At 36.9% G+C, this 23,011-nt stretch overlaps 1 protein-coding gene across 1 annotated transcript in view; it reads right to left on the minus strand.

The window, feature by feature from the left end:
- The window catches only part of LOC136843755 (putative neural-cadherin 2), a 304,092-nt gene that overhangs the window by 45,845 nt on the left and 235,236 nt on the right, over positions 1-23,011 (minus strand). Inside the window, 1 exon segment of the mRNA XM_067112419.1 lies at positions 3,156-3,302. Within this exon segment, the coding sequence (XP_066968520.1) occupies positions 3,156-3,302 (147 nt within the window).

Below are 23,011 nucleotides of genomic sequence, written 5' to 3' on the forward strand. Positions count from 1 at the left end.
ATATATATATATATATATATATATATATATATATATATATATATATATATATAATATACCTATATACCCCAGGCCAAAACTCGAAATGGTGATGATGGAAAATTGACGGGGTCATTTTCAAGTACCGCTGTTACTCGTTGTCAATTAACGTAAAATGACAAACAATGATCACAATATTCACCACTGGGCAAAACATACCATTTAATTAGAGTAGCTTTAATTTAACTATAAAACTAATGTAAAATTATCGGGAAATTGCCAGTATAAATAAAGGCAGATTCGAAAATAAAAACAGAACGTTTCACTGACGACGAGCATACCTCTTAAACGCAAACATTCAAAGACGCAGTGGTGATGTTGCAACTACATTCCAGGCTAATGACGGGTTAGTTTGAGTGGATTACAACGCAGCCAAAACACTGAGGTCTGTAGTTGACTGGGAGGTGAGCGGAACTGAAAATTCTCTTGTGGACAGTCTCCTTGCCGTGTTTTCGAAGTGTACTGTAAATAGCCATAGTTTAACTAGTTACCTTTGCGGAATCTGTTACCTAGGTTGCAAATAGATCACTGTCATGCTTTTTTTCTGGTTGCAAGACTCACAGTTGTATGTATGTACCTATGTATATTTACCACTATAACAACCTGAACTTTCGTATGTTTTTTATTATGCCTCTGAAGTTGCTGTTGCTACTTAAAAAAATGCCGATTTCGTGGTTCTTCATCACTATAATTTCCCCTCTAAGTATTATTTTCGCTGCTCATAAGGATATGCCAGGCACACGAGCATTACTGATATGTATCCTCTTTAGGAATATAGACATTGGAGTAGCTAACCACTTGACTGCATAGTTTTAGCAGCTGAATTAGGGAAATGTAATTGCACGTAGTTATGCAATGTAATTTACTGCCAGATGCAATTTTTTTTCTACTTTACGGGAAAATAATATTCTTGTTAAAATAAGCGAGATCAGTAGCCTATCTATTACCAAAGAATGAAATCTCGATAAACAAGAGAAAATTGCCCATGAAACAAAACAAGCGGAAAACTGAGTCGACTGCCTGAACCCAAATGCAGTTGTTCCGTCTCAAGATTTGGACACGGCTTCAATCATTTCCTTTGGGCGAAAAACCTCATTATTCCAAAACAAGAAACGTGATTTAACGCACACTGTCTACTGTTATACTATTGCAAACTGACGGAATGCACTAACAGAGGGGAAAAAGTCACCGAAGCTGAAGACATTAAACTGAACATTACGGTTAAAATGATGACCATTACTGTATCCAAGAATTTTATCTTCAAATTTTGATTTACAAATGCAGGACATCACACGATTCAAATATTAAATTGAAAACCCATCAGACGCTTGTCGATCCACACACACACACGCACACACACACACATAAACCCATACACTGGGCAAACACATATCTACTTTGGAAGTATTCTTACAATTCATGATTGCAAATTCCCGTCTGGTCTATATCCCTTTCACCTTATCCAGGCAACAGTTTCTTGGTCCTACTCTTCTCCTTGCTCCCAAACTTTCGAAACAATGCGCATATTGCCAACAAACCGTTCTGCAGTTCTTTATCTTGACCAAACTCGATAAAACAGACAATCATAATTCCGTTTTGGCTTTTTTTTCCTCATCTTTGGTTCTCTATATTTCTCATCCTCCAGACATTCCATTCATCAAAAATACTATGCAAGTAATTCACCTCATCAGCTTCTTCCCTGGTTCTTTCACTGCCAATCAACATTGGTTCAATGAGCCCTTCGTGTATTCTATTTTTTTTTTTAAACAATTCTTTGAGAGACTAGACTATAAATTGTCACCATCTCTGTATATGTTCAGAACAGGATTCAAGGAATTAATGCATCAATGAGACAATAGAGAGGCTCAAAGAAACTCACTCATTAAGGAAATACTTGAAATTGCTCAATTAAAAACATTGCGGACTGGAGAGCAGACGAGAGCAAACAACGTATAGAAGACTAATGATGCAGAGCCGACAGCTTTGGGAGGCACTGCCAGCTGTCAGACCATCAGACACAAACTGCAAACTATGTGGCGAGTTAAGGAAGCACACTCTAAGTCATGACCTCATGGAGTGTGAAGTGATTACTCATGACAGGCCACAGGGAGACAGACTTAGTGAAGTTGACCTCCTTAAGCATTTTCTACAATCTGGTGTACTGAAAAGGGTTTTGACATCTCATCCAAAAATTGCTTGCTCCAGATAGTCAATAGACATGGACATATTAAATCATATTCTACATAAACTAATTTGTAGTGCATCTCATTCTGCAGCTACCTGTTAGCATCATTAAAACTGGTATTTCTAAATTTTTTTATAAAATTTGTACAAAATTTGATGTGTTAACTTCATCTAAATGTAGTTCATTCAGTTAAGTAATTATCTGGAACTTATGTTCCAACATGGTATAAATTAACAAATTGCACCACGTACTATTCCTTATTTATTTGGAACTTATGTTTCAACATGGTATAAATTACCAAATTATACCACATACTATTCCTTAGCAATTATGTGCCTTCTCAGAAACCTGATAAAATGTATATTTTTTACAGCTGTAATTCAAATTATTTTCTTAATGTACAGTATTTTTACTTGTTTTAATACAAATTTGTCATTTTTTAACTCATTTGTACTTAATCCATTGTAATTACTGTCATGTCGTTATCTGTAAGCATTTATATTTTGTAATACTTCCTGAGTACCGTATCAGCCCTGATGAATGACTTTTCTAGTAATCAACTATTTTTATCATGTCACCATTCATTACAGAGGGCTTTCTAGAAACTGCGTCTGGGTTGCCCGTTGCGCTGTACGTTGAAAATTTTTTGCGCAATAAGTTGTTTCTTCTTTACTTCCAAATTTTTTGCGAGTTACATATCTTACTTAACCTTTTCTTTAATTCAACTTATCTATTATTATTTTATTATTAAATATTACCTTTACTTATTATTATTAAAGAAAGACTTAATGTATATACTTATACCTATGGCTACAAGGTCCATGCACCTGACACAGTGGTTAGGCTCTCGTGGTTAGAAACTCATTCCACATGAAAAACTAAATATCAGTATACTTGCAATGGAGGCAGAAAGTTGTGACCATTCACTTACCCGATCAGTGACCTGGACCATGAACTTGAATCCCTGGCGATGGGTATCGTCCTCATAATCCAGTGTCCTCAGGGCATAGAGCTGACCGGATGCTCCAGTCGACCGGATGCCAAAGTGGTCCCAGCCCCAGCCGCTGTCCTCAACGATCTGGAAAGAAGAAGAAAGATGTTTAGCAGAGTGATGCAACAGCACCATAGAATTTACAATGAAACATCCAAATACATGTAGACATCAGTGCATATACTCCTGACACTCGTGGGTGTTTCAAAACAAAAAGCTGCAAATGAGATGCAACTGAGTAAGCATTTGTGGCCTGAAAGTAGGGAGATATTATGTCTAAATATTTTGTCGGAGAAATCTGATGAAAGGTTAGGTCACAAGAAGGTTCTGTACTTTCGAAAGAAATTGTGGCATTCCCCATAACCACCAACACCACAAGAAGCGAAGGTCCTCTGTGGAATTTCACCAAGTCAGGTCTTTCCTGAGCTTAATCTTCCACAAATCTCCAGTCATCTCCAGTTTTCTACCTCCTGGGTCTCATGCAAGTGCTTAAACCACCCAGCAGTTCTCTGTCTTGCATTTGTTCTAAGAAGGCCAAAGTAATCAGTCACATACAAATTATTCGTGCGTGCCTTGTCTCTCTCTTTCTCTCTCTCTCTCTCTGTCAAATTTAGCGAAGACTAGTGTAGTTACTATCTATAACTGTGATGATGTTTCCGTTTCTTAATGAAAATTTAAAAAATAAAATATATATACTTAAACCACACTTATCTGTCCTTTATTTAATCGATTTGCAAACTATCCCGCCAACGTTGATTTAATCACCAAGAAAACTTGTGCAATAACAAGAATCCCAGTTATTATATAAGGAGTAATTTCTTAACAATTAAGTTGAAGCAATCCATCACTGTCTTTTTTTCAAGGATGGCTTATTGTCAGAAGGTGAGGCGAGTGACTCGCTCTCGATTTTAATCTCAACTCTTTCGAAATTACAAAAAGGACGAATGAAATAAATGGATGGATGCTAAGGAAACTGAAAAAAAAAATATTTAGTAAGGACGGGAAAAGCATCAAAGAATGTAAAATAAAACTAACAAACCCACAGCTAAACAAACCAGCTGGAGAAAGAGAGAGAGATTTCAGAGAGGGCAAGAAAGGGAGAGATTGTGTATATGTGTGCCTGTGTGTGTTTGTCCATGAAAAAAAATCCATAAGCGACATTTTGAAAAGAAGAGGCAACTGCTGCATCATGTGGGTAACGTTAGAGAATGAATTCATTTGTGTGGCTCCTCCTTCACCCGGGCCCAAACGAATCCTGACACTGGAGTAAGATTTAACATGAAAAGGAAAATGACCAGTTTCTTTGTGAAAGGAAAATTCCACATTTCATGCAAATAACATTTCCGTAAATAGAAGGTGGGATTTGAGGGGGTGGGGGGAGGTGGTGGTCACTTATGTTGCGAATCCCAAGAGCATTTGCGGATTTTCTTGTTCTGTTTTTGCGGTTTTTTTTTATCAAAATATTGTTGATATTTTATTATAGTTTCACTTCGTGGATGAGGAAGTTTTTATTATCTCACACATATGGGCTTAATATTTGGTTGAGTCTGCCTGTCTGTATGGGTAGATAAAAAAAAAAGGTAAATACTCAAACGACGGTCTTCGTGGTTGGCAAAAGCAATTTCAGTTTTGAGATACATTTGAGGTCAAAGTTCAAATAGGAATTAACTTTGGCATTATTTTTTGAACTATACAAGGAAGAGACTTCATACTTGACTTGCATACTCCACTAAGGAACGCAATGTACCTAGTAAGGTCAAGGTCTTACTTGAAATTTAAACAGCATAATAATAATATAATAATAATATTCTTTATTTCTGCTCAGGGCCTTATACATGGTATAAACAAAGTAGACACAATACAATACACACAATGTAGATACGCGAGATAAAATGATAAAAATCATAATTGGAAATATCCAAACAGTTGCTGAAGTAGTAGTAGAAATAGTAATTATAATAATGGTCATGACAGTACTAATAGTGAAAAAATAGCAAAAATATAAAAACATTATAACAATTTAAAACAGATTGCATACAAATAATTTCCAGCTGGGTTCCTTAGGCGGTTACAGAAGTCAGGTCCAGAGGGCTAAATAAGAAAGGTGAAAAAAAGCAAATCTCAATAATAATAATAATAAAAATAGTCATATAATAAACACAGAAATATTGTACAACAACAATAATAATAAATAATAATAACAATAATAATAATAATAATAATAATAATAATAATAATAATAACCGATTCTGCAGCTGACACTTAAAATGGCAAAAATAGAGAATAAGTATGCACAGCAACTCAGGTCACCCCAATGTGAAGGCAGATAAAGCCATTTATGGAACAGACTCATCATTATTCCGCCTTTCCCACATTTTAGATCTTGTCTCATTGCTTAGGATGCATCGTATAAGCGAATTACTGCTGTTTCCCAGTCGGCTGATCAGACTGGACATTGTTCGCCTAACAGTGATGTTTCGATTATCTAGGTTTTCTATAAACATCTGCGTGGCAGAGTGGTAGCGGGTGTGTTGGGGAGGCGTCTCAGAATGTCATTGTGTACAACGGTGATAAGTCTCATGGTCTCTCTGGTATACTGTAGTTCGTCCAAAGGGAATGCCCATATATGCTGTATCAGTGCGAGCAGAAGAGCAGCAGTTTCGTGCCTCGGCGACAGAAGGCCAAACCTCCTCGCAGTCTTGTTGCCAGTTGCACATAGTTTACGAAGCCTCTGTTCTATGTCTGCCGTAATTTTTAGGTCTTCCGTGATGGCGTGGCCCAAATACGGAAATTCATGCACGGATTCCAGACGATGATTCCCGAGGAAAATTAGTGGTTCTTCAATGTGCTTAAGCGATCTCGGGAGCAGCGACATACACTGGGTCTTGGTTTCGTTGTATAGGATATCAAATTCCTCTGCATATCTGCAGCAAGTGTCGATGAGTCGCTGGAGACCTTGCACTGATGGGGAAATCAGAACCATATCGTCGATGTAACAGAGGTTGTTTATTGTTGTTTCGTTGATAGTGCATCCGATTGGAAGTGAGTTCAGTTTGACATTCAGGGCATCTGTGTATGTATTAAACAGGTATGGAGAGAGAGTGCCCCCTTGCCGGAGCCCGTTTAAGGAGCTGAAGTTATACGCTAATATGTTACCCCATTTGGCACAGAATTGCTGTGTGGAGAACCAGCAATATAAAATGCCTATTAAGCATAAAGGTTTTCCTCTTTTGTGTAGCTTCAGGTAGTTTACTCGGTCAAATGCTTTTCTCACATCTACAAAACATAAGAAAACAGGATAGGCTGATGATAAGTAATAGTTCAACAATTCTTTCAGGATGTAGATGCGCATGTTGGTTGAGTGGTTTGCTTTCAATCCGAACTGGTTGTCAGTAGTGTGTAGAAAGGGGAGAAGTCTCACTAGAAGAACCGTCGCAAGTATCTTTGACGCAATTGTAGTAATTACAACTGGGCGATAATTGCCAGGGTCAGCTGCATCCGTTAGCTTGTTCTTGATTAATGGTATTAAGTGAACTAAGAGTAGGGAGTCTGGGAGAAACTGGTGAATTATGCACGTATGACCATCGCAGCCGGGCGATTTATTATTGGGCAAGTTGTTTATGGCATCGCTGATGTTACGATCGGCTAAATGAAATTTAATATTATCAGTAAGAGGGTTATTTACTTCCCTTCGGGAGTCTTGATCGGAGGCAAGCATAGAGGATATTATATGTGAATAGGATTCTTTCAGATCTCTCCTGCGGTGGTCATTTCTAAATTTTGGGTTAGTGCAAAGTAACTCGTTGCCGGTTAACTATTCACCGCAACCTACATGGCCACTCTAAAGAATCTTGTTTTCTGGTTGTTTTTAAAGTCCCAGTTAACAGCAGATAGGCGATCTGTTAAGGGGTTCACGGTGGGGAGGGATAAGGTATTGAATGACACCTAAGGGGATATGATCGTGGCCCGTTGCAATGTCGTAGCGAATGCTGCAGGTCACAACTGAATCATGAAGGTGTGTAGGCGTGATGCAGTGGTCCGGCCAGGAGGTTGTAGTTGTGTCTGTTCTAGTTTGTATATAGGTATAGGAAGATGGAGGGAGGAGCATTACAAGGCTAATTTGGAGAGCGTGATTTTGACAGAAGCGAGTAAGTTCGTTATAAAACTGTTTTGTGGAATGAAAATTACGGTCCCCAATTGTACGAATATGATTAGCAGTGGAATCGTGACTAATGCTGTGCAATTCACGTAGGATCATGCATTATTGATCAAAATTATTGTTAAATTCCCAGGGCATATAAACATTAATTATTAGAATCTTAGAGTCCCCTACTGTCACCTGAAGCCCCAGCAATCTATGTCTCCTATAGGTCACCATATTCACTATATTGTCTAAAAATCTATGCCACAGGGAAGAAAGGCCCCCTTTCGGGCGACCGGTTACTATGTGATCTGTAACTTGCATCAATGAGGTCGAGAAAGCTCTGAAGTCTTCATGCACTGAATTGCGGATGACAAGGTCATGTGGCCATAGGAGCATTAATTGTAATGCAATGATGCCTTTGAAGTTTATGCAGAATCTGTTTAGGAGAGGAATGTTCTGCTTGAGGCCAAAAATATTCCATGAAATTATCTAATGTATCCATGGCTACTCACGAAGTTGGGAAATGAATGAGATGATCATTTGGGTGGATGGCGGGTTGGCTCGCTGGGGTGCGCAGTCACTTGCTGTGAGAGGCTGGCTGGCACTTGCAGCAGACAGCGGGCCTGCGCCCATACGCCTACATGGGGTGTAAGTAAGTAACCCGGATTAGGTTATATCTTGAAACTTTTATATAAGGACCGAAATTCTTGTCTTTAATAACATCGAGGTGTTGAAGTAGGCAGGTAATCATGTAAGTCACTTTATGTCTAACTTTGCATGGGAGATCGTGGATGATAAGAGAGTCAGAGCCTGTGAGAAACTTGATTCTCTCGACTATGGCGTCTAGCTTCATCGATAAGCGCAAATTGTGAATAACAATGTGACATCTCTTATTAGGTTTTGGGTGAGGTGATTCACGATTGTTGGGGTTCGGTTCAGCAAACAAACAAGGCGATCTTTTCTTTTTTCAACTGGCTTGTGTCTGCCAGCCGCCAATTCCCTCATGATCATTCTCATCATCATCCACCATGGGGGGTTGGGGGTGGGAGAGATAAGGTCGGAAGGCTCATAAGGGCTGGTGATCTTCAATGAGGACCTATCTTCCACCAAAGGCACTGAGGAGGGACGGGAGGTTGGGAGTCCGCCGGTCCCCTCCGATGGGCCTACGGGTGTTGCAAGAGCTTCATCTGAGTCGGAGAGAGGGCGATTTCCACTTGAGAGGGAATGGTCATCTCGACCTCACATTGCAATCCGCCAGCCCCCCTCTGTTGTTGGGCAGCCAGGAAATGATAAATGCCTCTTTCAAAGGAGTCTGGTGGCTTGCTGTAAGACTGTCTAATGATTCCTGTACTCCTCTGATCGCATCCCAGATCAGTGAAATATTGTTATTTACTTCCACAGTTTTAAGACTGTTAAATGATTCCTGTAATTCCTTGATCATGTCCCAGATCCGTTAAAATTTGTCATTTGTTTCCCCAACCCAACGAAATTTACCTTTCATCTTCAGCGATTGAAAACTTCATTGCCAACCAAACCTTTCATAAATTTCAAGGTTTAACGAAAAAAAGGAATAGATTTCAGGAAAGACGGAAAGAAAGGTACACTCAGAAAAAATCTATGTCTGTCTGTCTGTCTGTCTCTCTCAGATAGTTGGAAGGTGTACCTCAGTAATTACGGTAATTTTCCACCCAAGGGGATAGGGAATGCGTTTGAGGTTATGGAAGGACGGTTTTTTTACATATTTTTGTTTAACTTAACTTCTGCATCTGTTTGGGTCAAAACTTGTAACTCAGTTTCCGACCTGTTCCCTTTGTCCGATGTTCTTGAAATTTTGCGTGGTTACTCAGTCCCAGTGACAATACAACCTTACATGATCAGTAGGTCAGCAGTGACCTCTAATGACCCTACAGTGACCTCTCCCGGTATCTCAGGATTTATATGAAAATCTTCGGATTTTTCATACCTTCTTTGACTCGGTAAAATAAGTTATAACTAGGGATTTTTCAAACCTTATTTAGCTCAACAGGATATCATGTTCAATTTTGTTAACTACAATCATAAACGGTTGCAACTTCTGTCGAAACTAAAAAGTATAAAATAAAAAAAGAAAAAAATTTAGAACACGCTTTCATTAAAATGTATTAAAAAGTAAAAAATAATTTTTTGAGACACACCAGGATTTTTTACAATTATTCACGTCTGCAAAAATAAAAGCGTGGAAGGAAATGCTACAAGAGAAAAAAAATTCTTTTCTTGTAGCATTTCCTTTCATGTTTGGAGCCCACGCTTTTATTTTTGTAGACAGGATTAATTGTAAGAAAATCCTGGTGTTTCCCCAAATTTTTTTTTAAGTTTTAGTGCATTTTAATAAAAGCGCGTTTTAATTTTTTTTTTTATTTGTCTGTTTTAGTTTGCATGTTTTATTGCACGCGAATTTGTCGTTACATTTTTAGTCACAGGCCTTCACAAACGATAGGAGACGCCAAATCACTTGTCCATCTTTCTACAAATGCAAATGAGCATGAGCTTTAGCTTAGCCTTTTTTGTCATAGTAACAATTCTCTCTCTCTCTCTCTCTCTCTCTCTCTCTCTCTCTCTCTCTCTCTCTCTCTCTCTCTCTCTCTCTCGTAGGACAAATTTCTTGTTCATATTTCTACAACTGCAAATTAGCCTGAGATTTTGCTTAACCTTTTTTGTCAAACAAACAATACTCTCTCTCTCTCTCTCTCTCTCTCTCTCTCTCTCTCGTATGACAAAATCTCTTGTTAATATTTCTAAAAATGCAGATGAGCACGAGTTTTTGCTTAGTCTTTTGTCATACTAACAATCTCTCTCTCTCTCTCTCGTAAGAGAAAACCCCTTGTCCATCTTTCTACAACTGCAAATGAGAACGAATCTTTGGTCAGGCTCTTTGGAATACAAGCAATTCTCTCTCTCTCTCTCTCTCTCTCTCTCTCTCTCTCTCTCTCTCTCTCTCTCTCTCTCTTTCTCTAGTAGGAAAACACCTTTTATCCATCTTTATATGAATGGAAATGAGTACGAGTTCTTTGCCTAATGTCTTTGTCATGCGAAGAATTCTCTCTCTCTCTCTCTCTCTCTCTCTCTCTCTCTCTCTCTCTCTCTCTCTCTCTCTCTCTCTCTCTCTCGTAGTTTAGATAGTAGTCTTAGCACTAATTCCTCGAATTTGGAGTTCGATTCCCAAATAAAGAAAAGATACTCACGATGATCCTTTCAAATTCAGATAAGGGTAAATGGTGAGAGAGGCTGACCCGGAGCTGGACGGCGGCGGATCAAAAAGAAGAATTTAATACCTGCAGACTATCATTGTTACACACAAAAAAATGTGTTCTTATGAAATGAAGGAATGAAAGAAAAAAAATGTATTTTCACTCCTAACGTTTCGGCTAAGCACAGACACACACATGTACGGAATGGCGTAGTATGTATAGACATTAATTATCTGTGACAATTTTAATATCGGAGAAGCAAATCCACTGTACAAATATATTTGAAAATAAAATTTGTGAGACTACATATTTGTGGATTTGTTTCTCCATTTTAAGACTCATGCTACAATGAGCATTATTTTTAATTAACTGTAATATTTGTACACTTTTGTAACGTTAAGAGAAAAGATCCGAACAATAAAGTCTCACTGACAAAGGTATCTTAGGTTTTTAGTAAAGGAAAGTTAAGGCATTCTGGATCCGAAAGGCGAAGGGTAAGATAAAGTGTCTAAGATTGACTTCGAACTCTCAACTTTCAAAGGACATATCTTACTCATTGATATTTTCGCGTGACATGCTACTGAAAAGAAAGAAAGGAAGTGACGATTGAACTTGTCAACCCTTGAGTTCACAATCTTTAGAATGTTCTCATCAAAGCAGGAACCCTCTCTCTGAGGGCTGTGGATAGGTGGTAATTATAACCTCCACGTACTGGCATTCAAGGAGGAAACACGGAGATACTGGCAAAATGTAGCGGCAAAGAGTGTTTTTAAATGTAATTTGGACTTTATGTATGCAAAGAGGACAAGAGAAGCATGAGAAACTTCTCCGTCGACTACTTCTTAATAACACTGCCTAAAAATTCCCCATTGCTGATAGGAGAGAGGATGTCTACATAGCAGGCCATAAGTATATCTTGAAAATTCTAAGTTCTAGATCAGAAACAGATTTAGACTGCTCAAGTAAGTCTGCACATATTTGCGCAACAGATGACCAGATTTTAGCCACTGAGTGTTTTCCAGTTCATTATTATGTTGTTCATGATTATGTTCAAGATTAAACTTCCTGGTGTTCTCTTTGCATAAGGTCCAAATTACACCTGAATACACTTTTCCCAGTATCTTTGGTCCTCTTTGACACTATATTTTTCCAGTATCTTCGTGTTTCCTCTGTGAGCGCCAGGATGTGGAGGGTAATTACCACCTGTAAGACATGGAGGTATTTGTATGTAGGCACTTGAAATAAGTAAACAGGAAAAGGTATCTTATGTATCTGGCGACATTAATCATAGGAGTCATAACTTGAGTTCACAGAACTGAGTGAATCGACCAATTAGGACTTTCCTCTCTTGTCCGTCTATTATCTCCAGCGTTCTTTGCGCACTCAACACGAAGAGCAAACTTTCATCTCTGGTTTCATTTATGTCAATGTCTTTACAACATCACTTCCGCATTTCTTAACTTCATACCATCTCAATTTTTTTTAAATAAAGATATAAAAAAATTACTTACGTAAGTGATCTAGGCAGCTGTCGTATTTGTTCATAAACCTTTAGACATGACACTATTCACTCTTTATAGCTCCCACAACAATTTCAGCGATAAAGAGCTCCTGTAGATTATCCCTTGATTTTCTTAAAGGGCAGGTCAACATATTTTTCGTGAAAATGTAAACTAATTTTTAGATCTGACTGGACATTTATATACTAATAGAAAACATGCCTACTCTCCTCTGTAGAAAGTACCTATCTATCTATCTATATATTATATATATATATATATATATATATATATATATATATATATATATATATATATATACATATATATACACACACACACATATATATATATATATATATATATATATATATATATATATATATATATATATATATAATATATATTATTATTATTTAGGGACGGTCTCTATACGTATTTTACGGGCCGACGGCGGAAAGAGTTCTCCAGGAACGGCCAGTACTGGTACTAATGGGAAGAGCAACAAGATTTTTTGTAATACATTTTATTTTAAATAGAAGTTATAGTAATTTCAAAACAATTTTCACAGCAAAATTTACTGAAGAGTTAAGATCAGCAAGATGAAGAGGATCCTGTTGTTATTGACATTTACAAAAGACTTTTCCCAAAACATATTTATTTCATTCCTGATGTTTTTAGGAATGTAAAAACTGGTAGTAGTAATTCGATTCATTGGATAGGTTTAAATAAATGCAAAATTTTATTTACAACGCATAAGAAACTTTCGCAAGTCTACTGTAGTTTTGCGGCCTGCTTCGTTCGGGGTCCTTGGCTGCATCCTCCTCTACTGGCGATGTGTTTTCGTTTGTAAATATAATGAATTCGAAGAGGATATACCACAAGCTCAGGTAAATCTAAAAATTGATGAAGGAAATTTAGTTGTAAAAGCAAAAATAAAACCACTTTTCATGAACAGATTGATGACAACAATTAAAATTTCAAAAATATTGCATTCTTTCCCGGTGGAATCTCTTGTTTTTGCTTGAATAATGAATGGCCCGAGTTAAAGGATGTTTTGATTTTAAATTTAAACGTGGCGTCACTGGGGTACTGAATGTCTACCTGTCGCGAAAAATAAACGAAATAAGTGGAAAATAACATAAAAATTAAGTAAACATAAAATTTTTAAATTCTATATTTCGTTTATTTTTGGTGTAATTGATATTGATATTGCAGTAATGCAACTTCGGTCACTAATTTTCATTTCTGGGACATAGAGAACTGAAATTGAAACACTGAAAAATTAAACGTTTTTTAGAAAAAATTACCACAGATTCCCGGAGTTAATTAGATCAATACGTTGATGCATTCTTGAGAAATTTTTTTTTTTTGTCATCTATATGTGACCAATCATTTTTTAAAAGTTTCTTACGGTCTGAAACAATGCGATGACAAGGGTACACCGATTGGGGATTAGCGCACCACAATAGTTTTCTTTTACAGAGAAAACTAAAAAGTGGGTACTGATAAGTTGATTCAATAGCCGTTGCCTCCTCCTGCGACAGGGATAAGTCCCTGGTCTGCTAAGTAAAGGGCGACAGTCGAAAGGTCTTGCAGCACTCCAGTTTTCCTTTCCTTCGTGGATTTTGTCTTTATTTCTATATTCATCACGTTCCATATTTTCATGATTCAGTTAAATATATATATATATATATATATATATATATATATATATATATATATATATATATATATATATATATATATATATATATATATATATATATATATATATATATTATATATATAGGATACAGGCAGGACAGCAAATCAGTCAGACATATCAAGGATTGAGGGCAGTGGAAACAGACTGGTACATAAAAACATCTTTATTTTTGCCGACGTTTCAAGACAACTAGTCTCATTTTCAAGGCTGCAATAAAAGAATAAATATTGAGAATACATATAAAATATACAAAAATCTCTTTAAAAACATTTGTACATAACCATAGTTCATGCGTTGCTGGGGGTACCAACCTATATAGAAGGGAGAAGGAGGGCGACTGGAATACGGGCAAGTGAAAAGCAAGGAAGACGGTTACGACAGGTAGAGAGGGGTGGAGGAGTTTTGGGCATTCAACAATGGTACTGTCTGTTTGATAATTAACGATTCCAGAATAGAGAGTGCTAGCTCGGAAGAGGCCCTTGTAATGATTTTAAATTGATCGTATTCAATGTAATTACCACATTTTTTGGCATGCTCTCTGATATTTGAAAATTCAGGATTACTTAGTTTATTGCCCGTTCGATAGCTCACACCTTTGTGAGAATCGGCGCGAACCTTAAGAAGTCTTTGGGTGCAACCCACGTAAGTTCCTCGAGAACACCGAGGACAATCATATTTATATACTACCCCAGACGTCATAAGGTCGCTTAAAACGGTCTTTAATACTGAATAAAGAACCAATTTTCAAAGGATTCTTTGGAATTAGATTAATTTTGACGGCTCCATAATGCCTAGAAATAATTTGAGAAAGCTTTTGGCTAAAAGTTTTATCATGTACAAATGGAACACTGGCATAGACTTCAAGTTTGGGAACAGTTGGAATCTTGTACTTTGGCATGAAGTTGTCCTCTAATATTTTCCGCACATATTGAAAGAATAAGTTTGATGGAAAATAATTGTTGGTGAAAAACAATGTAAAAATTGTATTTCCTTATTAAAAACATGCCAGTTCGAGGATAAATGGAAGGCTCTATATAAAAAAAGAGTAGACAAAGCATTTAGTTTAAAATTAAAAAAAAGCTACTATAAAAGTTGGATCCTAAACCAGTAAAAGTGGGTTTCCTCCAAACACTCGTGTTAAAACAGTCTGATTCTCGAGGAACTTACGTGGGGTTGCACCCAAAGACTTCTTAGGTTCGCGCCGATTCTCACAAAGGTGTGAGCTATCGAACGGGCAATAAACTAAGTAATCCTGAATTTTCAAATATCAGAGAGCATGCCAAAAATGTGGTAATTACATTGAATACGATCAATTTAAAATCATTACAAGGGCCTCTTCCGAGCTAGCACTCTCTATTCTGGAATCGTTAATTATTAAACAGACAGTACCATTGTTGAATGCCCAAAACTCCTCCACCCCTCTCTACCTGTCATAACCATCTTCCTTGCTTTTCACTCGCCCATATTCCAGTCGCCCTCCTTCTCCCTTCTATATAGGTTGGTACCCCCAGCAACGCATAAACTATGGTTATGTACAAATGTTTTTAAAGAGATTTTTGTATATTTTATATGTATTCTCAATATTTATTCTTTTATTGCAGCCTTGAAAATGAGACTAGTTGTCTTGAAACGTCGGCAAAAATAAAGATGTTTTTATGTACCAGTCTGTTTCACTGCCCTCAATCCTTTATATATATATATATATATATATATATATATATATATATATATATATATATATATATATATATATATATATATATATATATATATATATATATATATATATACACACACACACACACACACACATATATATATATATATATATATATATATATATATATATATATATATATATATATATATATATATATATATATATATATATATATATATATATATATATATATATTATATTGAGTTGAACGTTAGTAGTACACTAAGGGCTTAGAATTTCTTTGTTGAATTCAGTAGGGTATTCAAAGACCGTAGCAGTTCCGTGTAAACAGCAGACGACCTTCTAATCTGTTTACGCTAGTTCATTTTTAGGAAAATAAAAGATTTAGAAAAAATTGTTGAATTTAGATTGGATCTTATTTTTATTATAAGCTTTTGGAAGCATTGATGAATTAGTTCAGTAATGCAGAAGGTCCATTTGATATCTCCACTCAGCTTCGTCTCATTATTTCAAAACATAAATGATTCACCTTTTTATAAATTGAATATTTGCCGACAGAGGGCACCTCAAGACTGTGTTGTTTATCTACTCCAGTTACCTTTGTTTATTTCATGAGCAGTTTTTCCAGTCCTCTGAAGGTTTCAGGATTAACATCATCATCATTATATTATTATAATCATCATCATCATTATCACATCTGTTATCATGGATGAAGATCTGAGTCCCATAATCTTGTATTTGCTTTTGTTCTCTCATTTATTTCCTAACACGAGAAGTTTAAGCGACAGGTGATTAATGCTTCAAGTATGGCATCCATTCGTTATCTTTTCATAAGAGTTTTGGGGATTTCCAAGAACGTTTCTACCAAACTTCTTCTATACAAATTTTTGTCTAGTGAATGCCCTGATTTCAGAGGGCCTAAATTTGGTTCAGGAATAGAAAATATATATATTTTTTTATTGATCGAGAAAAATGAAACACTATTCTGGCTATTTTTTTTTTTTTTTTTTTTTAGGTTTTCTTGCTTCTGCCTAAATCGGTTAAAGAAAAACCAAACCTTATCCACAATGAAGATCTGCATCTTGTCTCTTCTGTTGGTGGTGTTGGCTTTCTGTTTCTACGCTGAGGCATTATCAGCTCTTGAACCAGCAGAAGTAAGTTCAAAATGGATCTCTTTGTTTTTCCATGAGTCGAAATAAGAACACAAGTAGGAAACTGTTCGTCCTATAGATGTCAACAATATCTGTGAGCCAAAGGAAGTGTACAGTTCACTGCTTCTATTGGCTTAGGGTAACTTTTCATTCATCGCTTCTGCCTCTGAAAGTATGTATGTCAGCTAATCCATTCAGTTTCCTGAACAGAGCGGAGGAAGCCTTATTGTCCACGAAATTATTTTATCTCTAATCCATTTAAGGAAACTTTGCAGGCATAACGTATGCGTAACTGAAAACATGTCCGTTTATTTTTTCATTTATTAATTTATATATTTATTTTTTCTTTAGATAGCTTCTCCGTTTTATATTTATATATTGATTTTTATAAGAAAGTCAACATGACGAACAACCTAATTCTCTTATCTAACTAAGATCTGAAAAGGATTAAGAAAGAGGAAAATAAATAAGAAGAAAGCTTTTAGGACGAAATAAATAGGCCTGACACTTACAGGATGGAAGTTTATAGAAATCGAGGGAAAATGTAAGTAGGAAAAGAATTATAAAGCTTGGCAATAAAGAGACAGAAACAGGCACTGCACCGAACAAACATAGAATTATGATCTGAGCACGAGCGCGCGCATGAAAAAAAAAAAAATGGCCAAGGTTTTTAATATTAACAGCTAAGTGAGATGGCGACACAGTCACGTTTCTTGGTTATTCTCAGAATTCTATCTATTAATTTAACCATAATTAATTTCACCCTAAATTTTTTCCTCACGCATGGGTGTTTCACTCTCTCCAAATTTGCTGATCAAGCGAATAAACTCTTGGCATGGTTTTTAAGGATGTGTGGACAGTATAAGTAGCCCAATAATGATAACAATATAATTTGAAATTCAATATGAAAAGAGTAATTCTGATAAAAGCGTTTTGCTAAAACTATTGCAGTTATCTTTTAAAAAGAGCAAATTGCCAAGCCGCGTCTTTTGAACTAACCTTCAATTGAATCAGGCCTATGCAGGGAAGTGTCGGAGGAAAAAGCAGTATTTAATGTGCGCTCCCCACGAAAGCTCCTCAGTGCGTGAGGAGGATTAGCAGCAGCAGTAGTAGTAGTAGTAGTAATAGTAGTAGTAGTAGTAGATGGGATTTACCTTTGAAACTGCTCCTTTTACTTCGTTACTATTGCTCAACGGACGAGCCTCAGCAAGGTCCATTGAGTATGGGAGACCGCCCGGACCAGGAATCTCCTTCAATTCTTGCTTTTGTTTCCCCTCGCGATTACCCTCTCCCCCACCCCATCCCCCTCTCCCCTTCAGTGACAGAAATCGCTTTTCCGGTTTCGTATTAGCCCAGGAACTTTAGGGGGTTTTGATGTGAAATTCTTCTTCTTTTAACGTGCTTTTTTCCCATTTGTATGGGGTAAGTACGATGCCTTCTTCTTGAAGTACTTTGATTTGGCTTTGGGGTAGACTTTGTAGTCTCGATTGGCTGCCCTGCTTGTCATCACTTGGACCCCGGTAGTGTATGTACAGGTATTGTACATATCTCCCAGCAGCAAGGAGACGTTGCGCGGTTAGGTCGACAGTCGAGATGTGTGAGGTGTCTGTTATGCTTTTAGAAGATGTTGGAGTGGCTTTGTGTGTGTGTGTTTTACTCTGCAACACCCATTTGCTTTTTAGCAAACCTATCCGTTGATTACATACATAATCCCGGGGTGTCTACACGTATAGCAAAGTGTCCGCCTCTCTAACCAGTCGGCTGCGGATTTGCACCCGCGCCACAGACCTCTAAGAAGTCTGAGACTGCTGCTCTAACCGACTTGGCCATCGAGGCTCTAGGGTTTTGATGTGAAATAATTAGATAAAAGCTGAAATTTTGCGAAAATATAGAGATATGTAACATAAACAACATACCCAAAGTCCCATAGCCTCCCACGCTTGCATTAGCCACCATATTGAAAAATGGCAGCCAAATTGGAATTCACTTAGAATTTAAATATATCCTAAAATAATGGTTTTATCAAAACCATCACTGAGTAAAAGTTTTTCAGAACTTAATTTTAATAGCAATGAGTGGTTTGTTTTACAAAATTAAAGCATTTTATATGAAATAAGAATAAAAATATTGAAACTAATCCTATAAACTTGTTTTCAAAAACAGTTTCCACAGAACTGGTGATCTGTATGACCAAGTGTTCCGAAACAAAAGTTATATAAAAAATAATCTTCTTTTCAAATATATATACAAATTTGCACATATCTAGAAAAGTAAAGTAGTTACCACTGTAAATAAACATAATCAATACGAGAAATGGCCAGACAAACAAATCAAACATTAACTTTTGTTTTTCTAATTAAAAGACAGCCTTACTTTGCTAGCGTTCCACTCAATTACTGAACAGTAATGTCTTTTTATACATTGTTGCTAATGAGCTCGGAAATTACGGTGAGAGGAACTGGTGCAAATTTTTTTCTATAATCACATAAGATGCACGCGAAAGTACGAGTTTTTTATATTAATGAACTACATCATACAAATACCTTGTGTACAGTTGTGTAGTAAATATTCTGTTATTCCAACACCTAAATCTTAAACTAAAGAGATAGAAAAATATTTCAACTGAGTTAACAAAGAAATATACAAAATGAAATGCACATATACGTGAAGGACTCTAGCATATTTATTTTAAATACAGAGGCAATAAACGTGCCATGAAGGTACTAATGAGAATAATTAAAATCGAATCAATTTAAATTTTTAATCATATGTAAATACCACACAAACTGAGCATATGTGCATGCTTAAAACTAAATTTTAATTTTATATCATCTCACTATCCAATTCACCTTCTTTCTCAAATAGTTGTGAATTTTCACATCCAACTCCATGGCACTGGCCACACATGGATGAACACAATAAACCAGCCCTCTTACATTCACGTTGATGGCGACAGCCTTTAAGGCAATTAAAGCTGACTGAGTGTAACAGTTTATCAGGAGCTGGAGGATTAACAGAAGGTATTGGTTTCAGTACAGTTCAGCAAGACTCCCATCCCCATTCGACTTGAGAGAGATGGTTGCCATGCCAATTTTGTACTTGCGAGAACACTATAAATGAGGGCAAGCGAACTGCATCATTTATTGGTGGCAATGTAGAGAGATTAAACACAGATTTGACTGACATTTTTGCTACTGTTCTCTTGTACTCATAAAAGCGATATTTATCTAAGGTTTGACATCTGTCAGCTTTCACTGTTCCGCACGCAGTTAGGAGGAAAACTCCACCAGCTTTGGCCACTTCATCTTTAGATGCTGTGGGTTATTAAATACAGAAACTGTGTCAACTTGTCTTGCCTATTCTTCAAGATATTAAATGACTTCTTTTTCCCCTTCTCATGCATAGCTGTGTCACAACCTGTGACTGCATGGAGGAACAACAAATGTTGACTAATGTGTCCCACATTGTCTTGAAGTTTGCCAATATATGCCTTGTTGGGACTGTGCGCTTTACCAGGTTTAATGTAAAGTATTTTCGTGGAGGGATTAGAAAGGGATACAAGAAGTACAAGTAAGCCTGTGTCGTCACCTACTACTGCAACTTTATGACCTGGATCCTCTAAGACCAAGCAGTTTGGACAATTGGTGTATCTGCATCACCATTAGCAACTATAATAGTTATCCCAGCAGAATGGAGGTCTTCCTTAAGCTTAATGATCAGATGTGTCGTGTTATGCTTATTGCAAAGGAGATCTGCTTGCGGTAAGGTTGAGTAAACTTCTTCTCCCACTGCAACTTCTATAGAGCAATGTTTAGATGCTCTAGGTTTTTGCTCATCAGATTTGATTGTTGGTTCTTCTGGGTAGCCATCAAATACAACAGTTGTATCTTTGCCGTAATGTCTGAGAACATATTCTGTGTAGGCTTGAAAAATATCCGGGCACATAGCTGGCCTTGGCCACACAACTTTATGAAGGAGATGACCTCCATCCACGACATACATATATTCATCTGCAACTAATCCTTTCCAAGGTCCACAAGATTCCAGCATACTGTATTTGCTAATGCTGGTTTGTTTCCTGAGATGTCATCAAACAGTAAAGGAAGCTTAGGGGCCAGCTCATAGGTCATATAATTGGCTAGTTGATCATCATCTTTCAGCACACATAATTCTGTTGAACAGATGTTGAGAGTTCACTGCAACAATGTCATTGCGAACTTTAAGTCCATTTGTCATTACTAATGTTGACCGCACTGTATTCTTCCGTTTCAGGTATATATTCTTCCGTTTCAGGTATATATCTGAGAAATTTTTGCCAACCACATCATACATTTCTTTCAAGCCAGTTGATTTTGCTGAGTCACAGTTCACCGAATCTTCAGCAATTATTCCTGTTCCTAGAGATGCTAATCCACTAAATGTTTCTTGCAATGCAGAGTGAGATTTCAGCCAGTTTTTCATCATCTGTAAATGGTTCTCATCACGAATTTGGCGCGAGTCTCGTAATTCAACATGCTGTTCACTTGTTGCAGAGGATACATCAGTAAAGTTCTCCACTGCTTCACAAATTTGTGTGCTTGCTGGCATTGCTTTTATCCACTGCGCCAAAGCACTTTCAGTAATGCCCGTGCCATTCGTAAGTCCTCCAGAAGATTTAAATCCCTTCATCAGAAACTACTGGATTATCATATCACTCCATGTTCCAGATCAGTAATGATTGCTCCGACGCACTGTGAAAACTCCATTCATGGCCAGTTGTTCATGTTCTTCTTCTGGCATTGTACTTGAAAGTTCAGTCATTTGCTGCCAATTGATCTGTGCTGCTTTGGCATAATATAGATGTCCTGCAGCATGAAAATGTGGAAGCATCTCTCCCACACAATACAAGTGCGAATCTCATTTCCCTTCTTACGAGGAAGTCACCAACTCAAGGGTCTAAGCTTCGACCTTTCGTTCAAATCATTCATTTCTAAGATGAAGAATTCTTTACCTTCTTCAGTGTTTGCTAAACATCTCACACAGGCTCATTTCAAGCAGCGTGTCCGTTATCCCATTTATTGTAGGATAAAGCTTGCTGTATGCAGTCTCGTATCTCTAGATTTGAACTCTGGAGTGTATAAACACACACACACACACACACACACACACACACATATATATATATATATATATATATATATATATATATCTTCAAAGTGTATAAATCAAAATTTCTCTGTCGTGGTGAAAAGTGTTTGCTAAGCTCTTAAGGTAGTTGCATACGTTATTATCTTTCTAATGACTAAAATTATTTCCCAAAGTTTACTCTTTGGCCCTACTATCTTTCCGCACCATTTGCCAGAGAAAACAACAAGCTTGCACTGAAAGCTTTTATCATAACTAGAAATGCATTTGGGAAACTAAAATCTTGTGCAAACAGACCCCTGGCTGCTGTCAAACATCTATTCCTTTATCCTTACACCTGTGTTGTTATGTAACACTATAAAAAAATCACTATAGTGATATTCTACTTTCGCAGGTGGGTAGAGCCATCAGTGCATCTCACGCTGTGCACTGTACGCGTTACTTAACGTGTTTTGCAGCGTTCCAGTCTGCAACCTCTTTTATTCCTTTTACTGTGCCTCCGTTCACATTCTCTTCCTAACATCTTACTTTCCACCCTCTCCTAACAATTGATTCATAGCGCAACTGCTTTGAGGTTTTAATCCTGTTACACCTTTCAAATCTTTAGCTTCTTCTGAAGGTTTAGAAACCTTTTTAACGTCTTGCGAAGTTTACAACTGCCTACGACAACTTACAAAGGAATAAGGAAAAAACCACTTTTATTTTTTTTTCCTGCAAAGCAGAGGTACCGTTCGAGAGAAGGTCGATGACATCGAATCTTGTGCCCGAGGGCCTTGCCAGTGCATGCACACCCTCAGCTACCTGCGGTGATGATAAGTTACCAAATAGTCTATTTACGAAATATATATATAAAAAAAAAAAAGATCGAGAAAAAACCATCTTGTCAAGTACTACAGGCTGTTTACTACGCACTGCGAGCACGTGACACGAGCGAGTGATGTATAATATATATAAAACAATTAAATAAAAATACAGTTGGAATTTCACTTTGGAACTCTCGGAGAGTTTTGCCAAACGTTAGGAGAATTTTTCTGAATGTTTAACTCATATTCCAAAATCTTACGATTTTTCGCTCTTTTAATGCTTATCAGAACCTGTATGCTTGACTGTATGCATTGACCCTAATCATTCTTACCAAATAATTCGAAAATTACCACAAACAATGAAACCTTCCAAATGTGCTCTATAACTCACATCGCGGGTTGTGGGGTAATGCTGGCAAATATTAAGATATTTCGCCTTTTATTTATAAACCGATCGTA

Source organism: Macrobrachium rosenbergii, chromosome 12, assembly GCF_040412425.1.
Source record: "Macrobrachium rosenbergii isolate ZJJX-2024 chromosome 12, ASM4041242v1, whole genome shotgun sequence".
NCBI lineage: Eukaryota > Metazoa > Arthropoda > Malacostraca > Decapoda > Palaemonidae > Macrobrachium > Macrobrachium rosenbergii.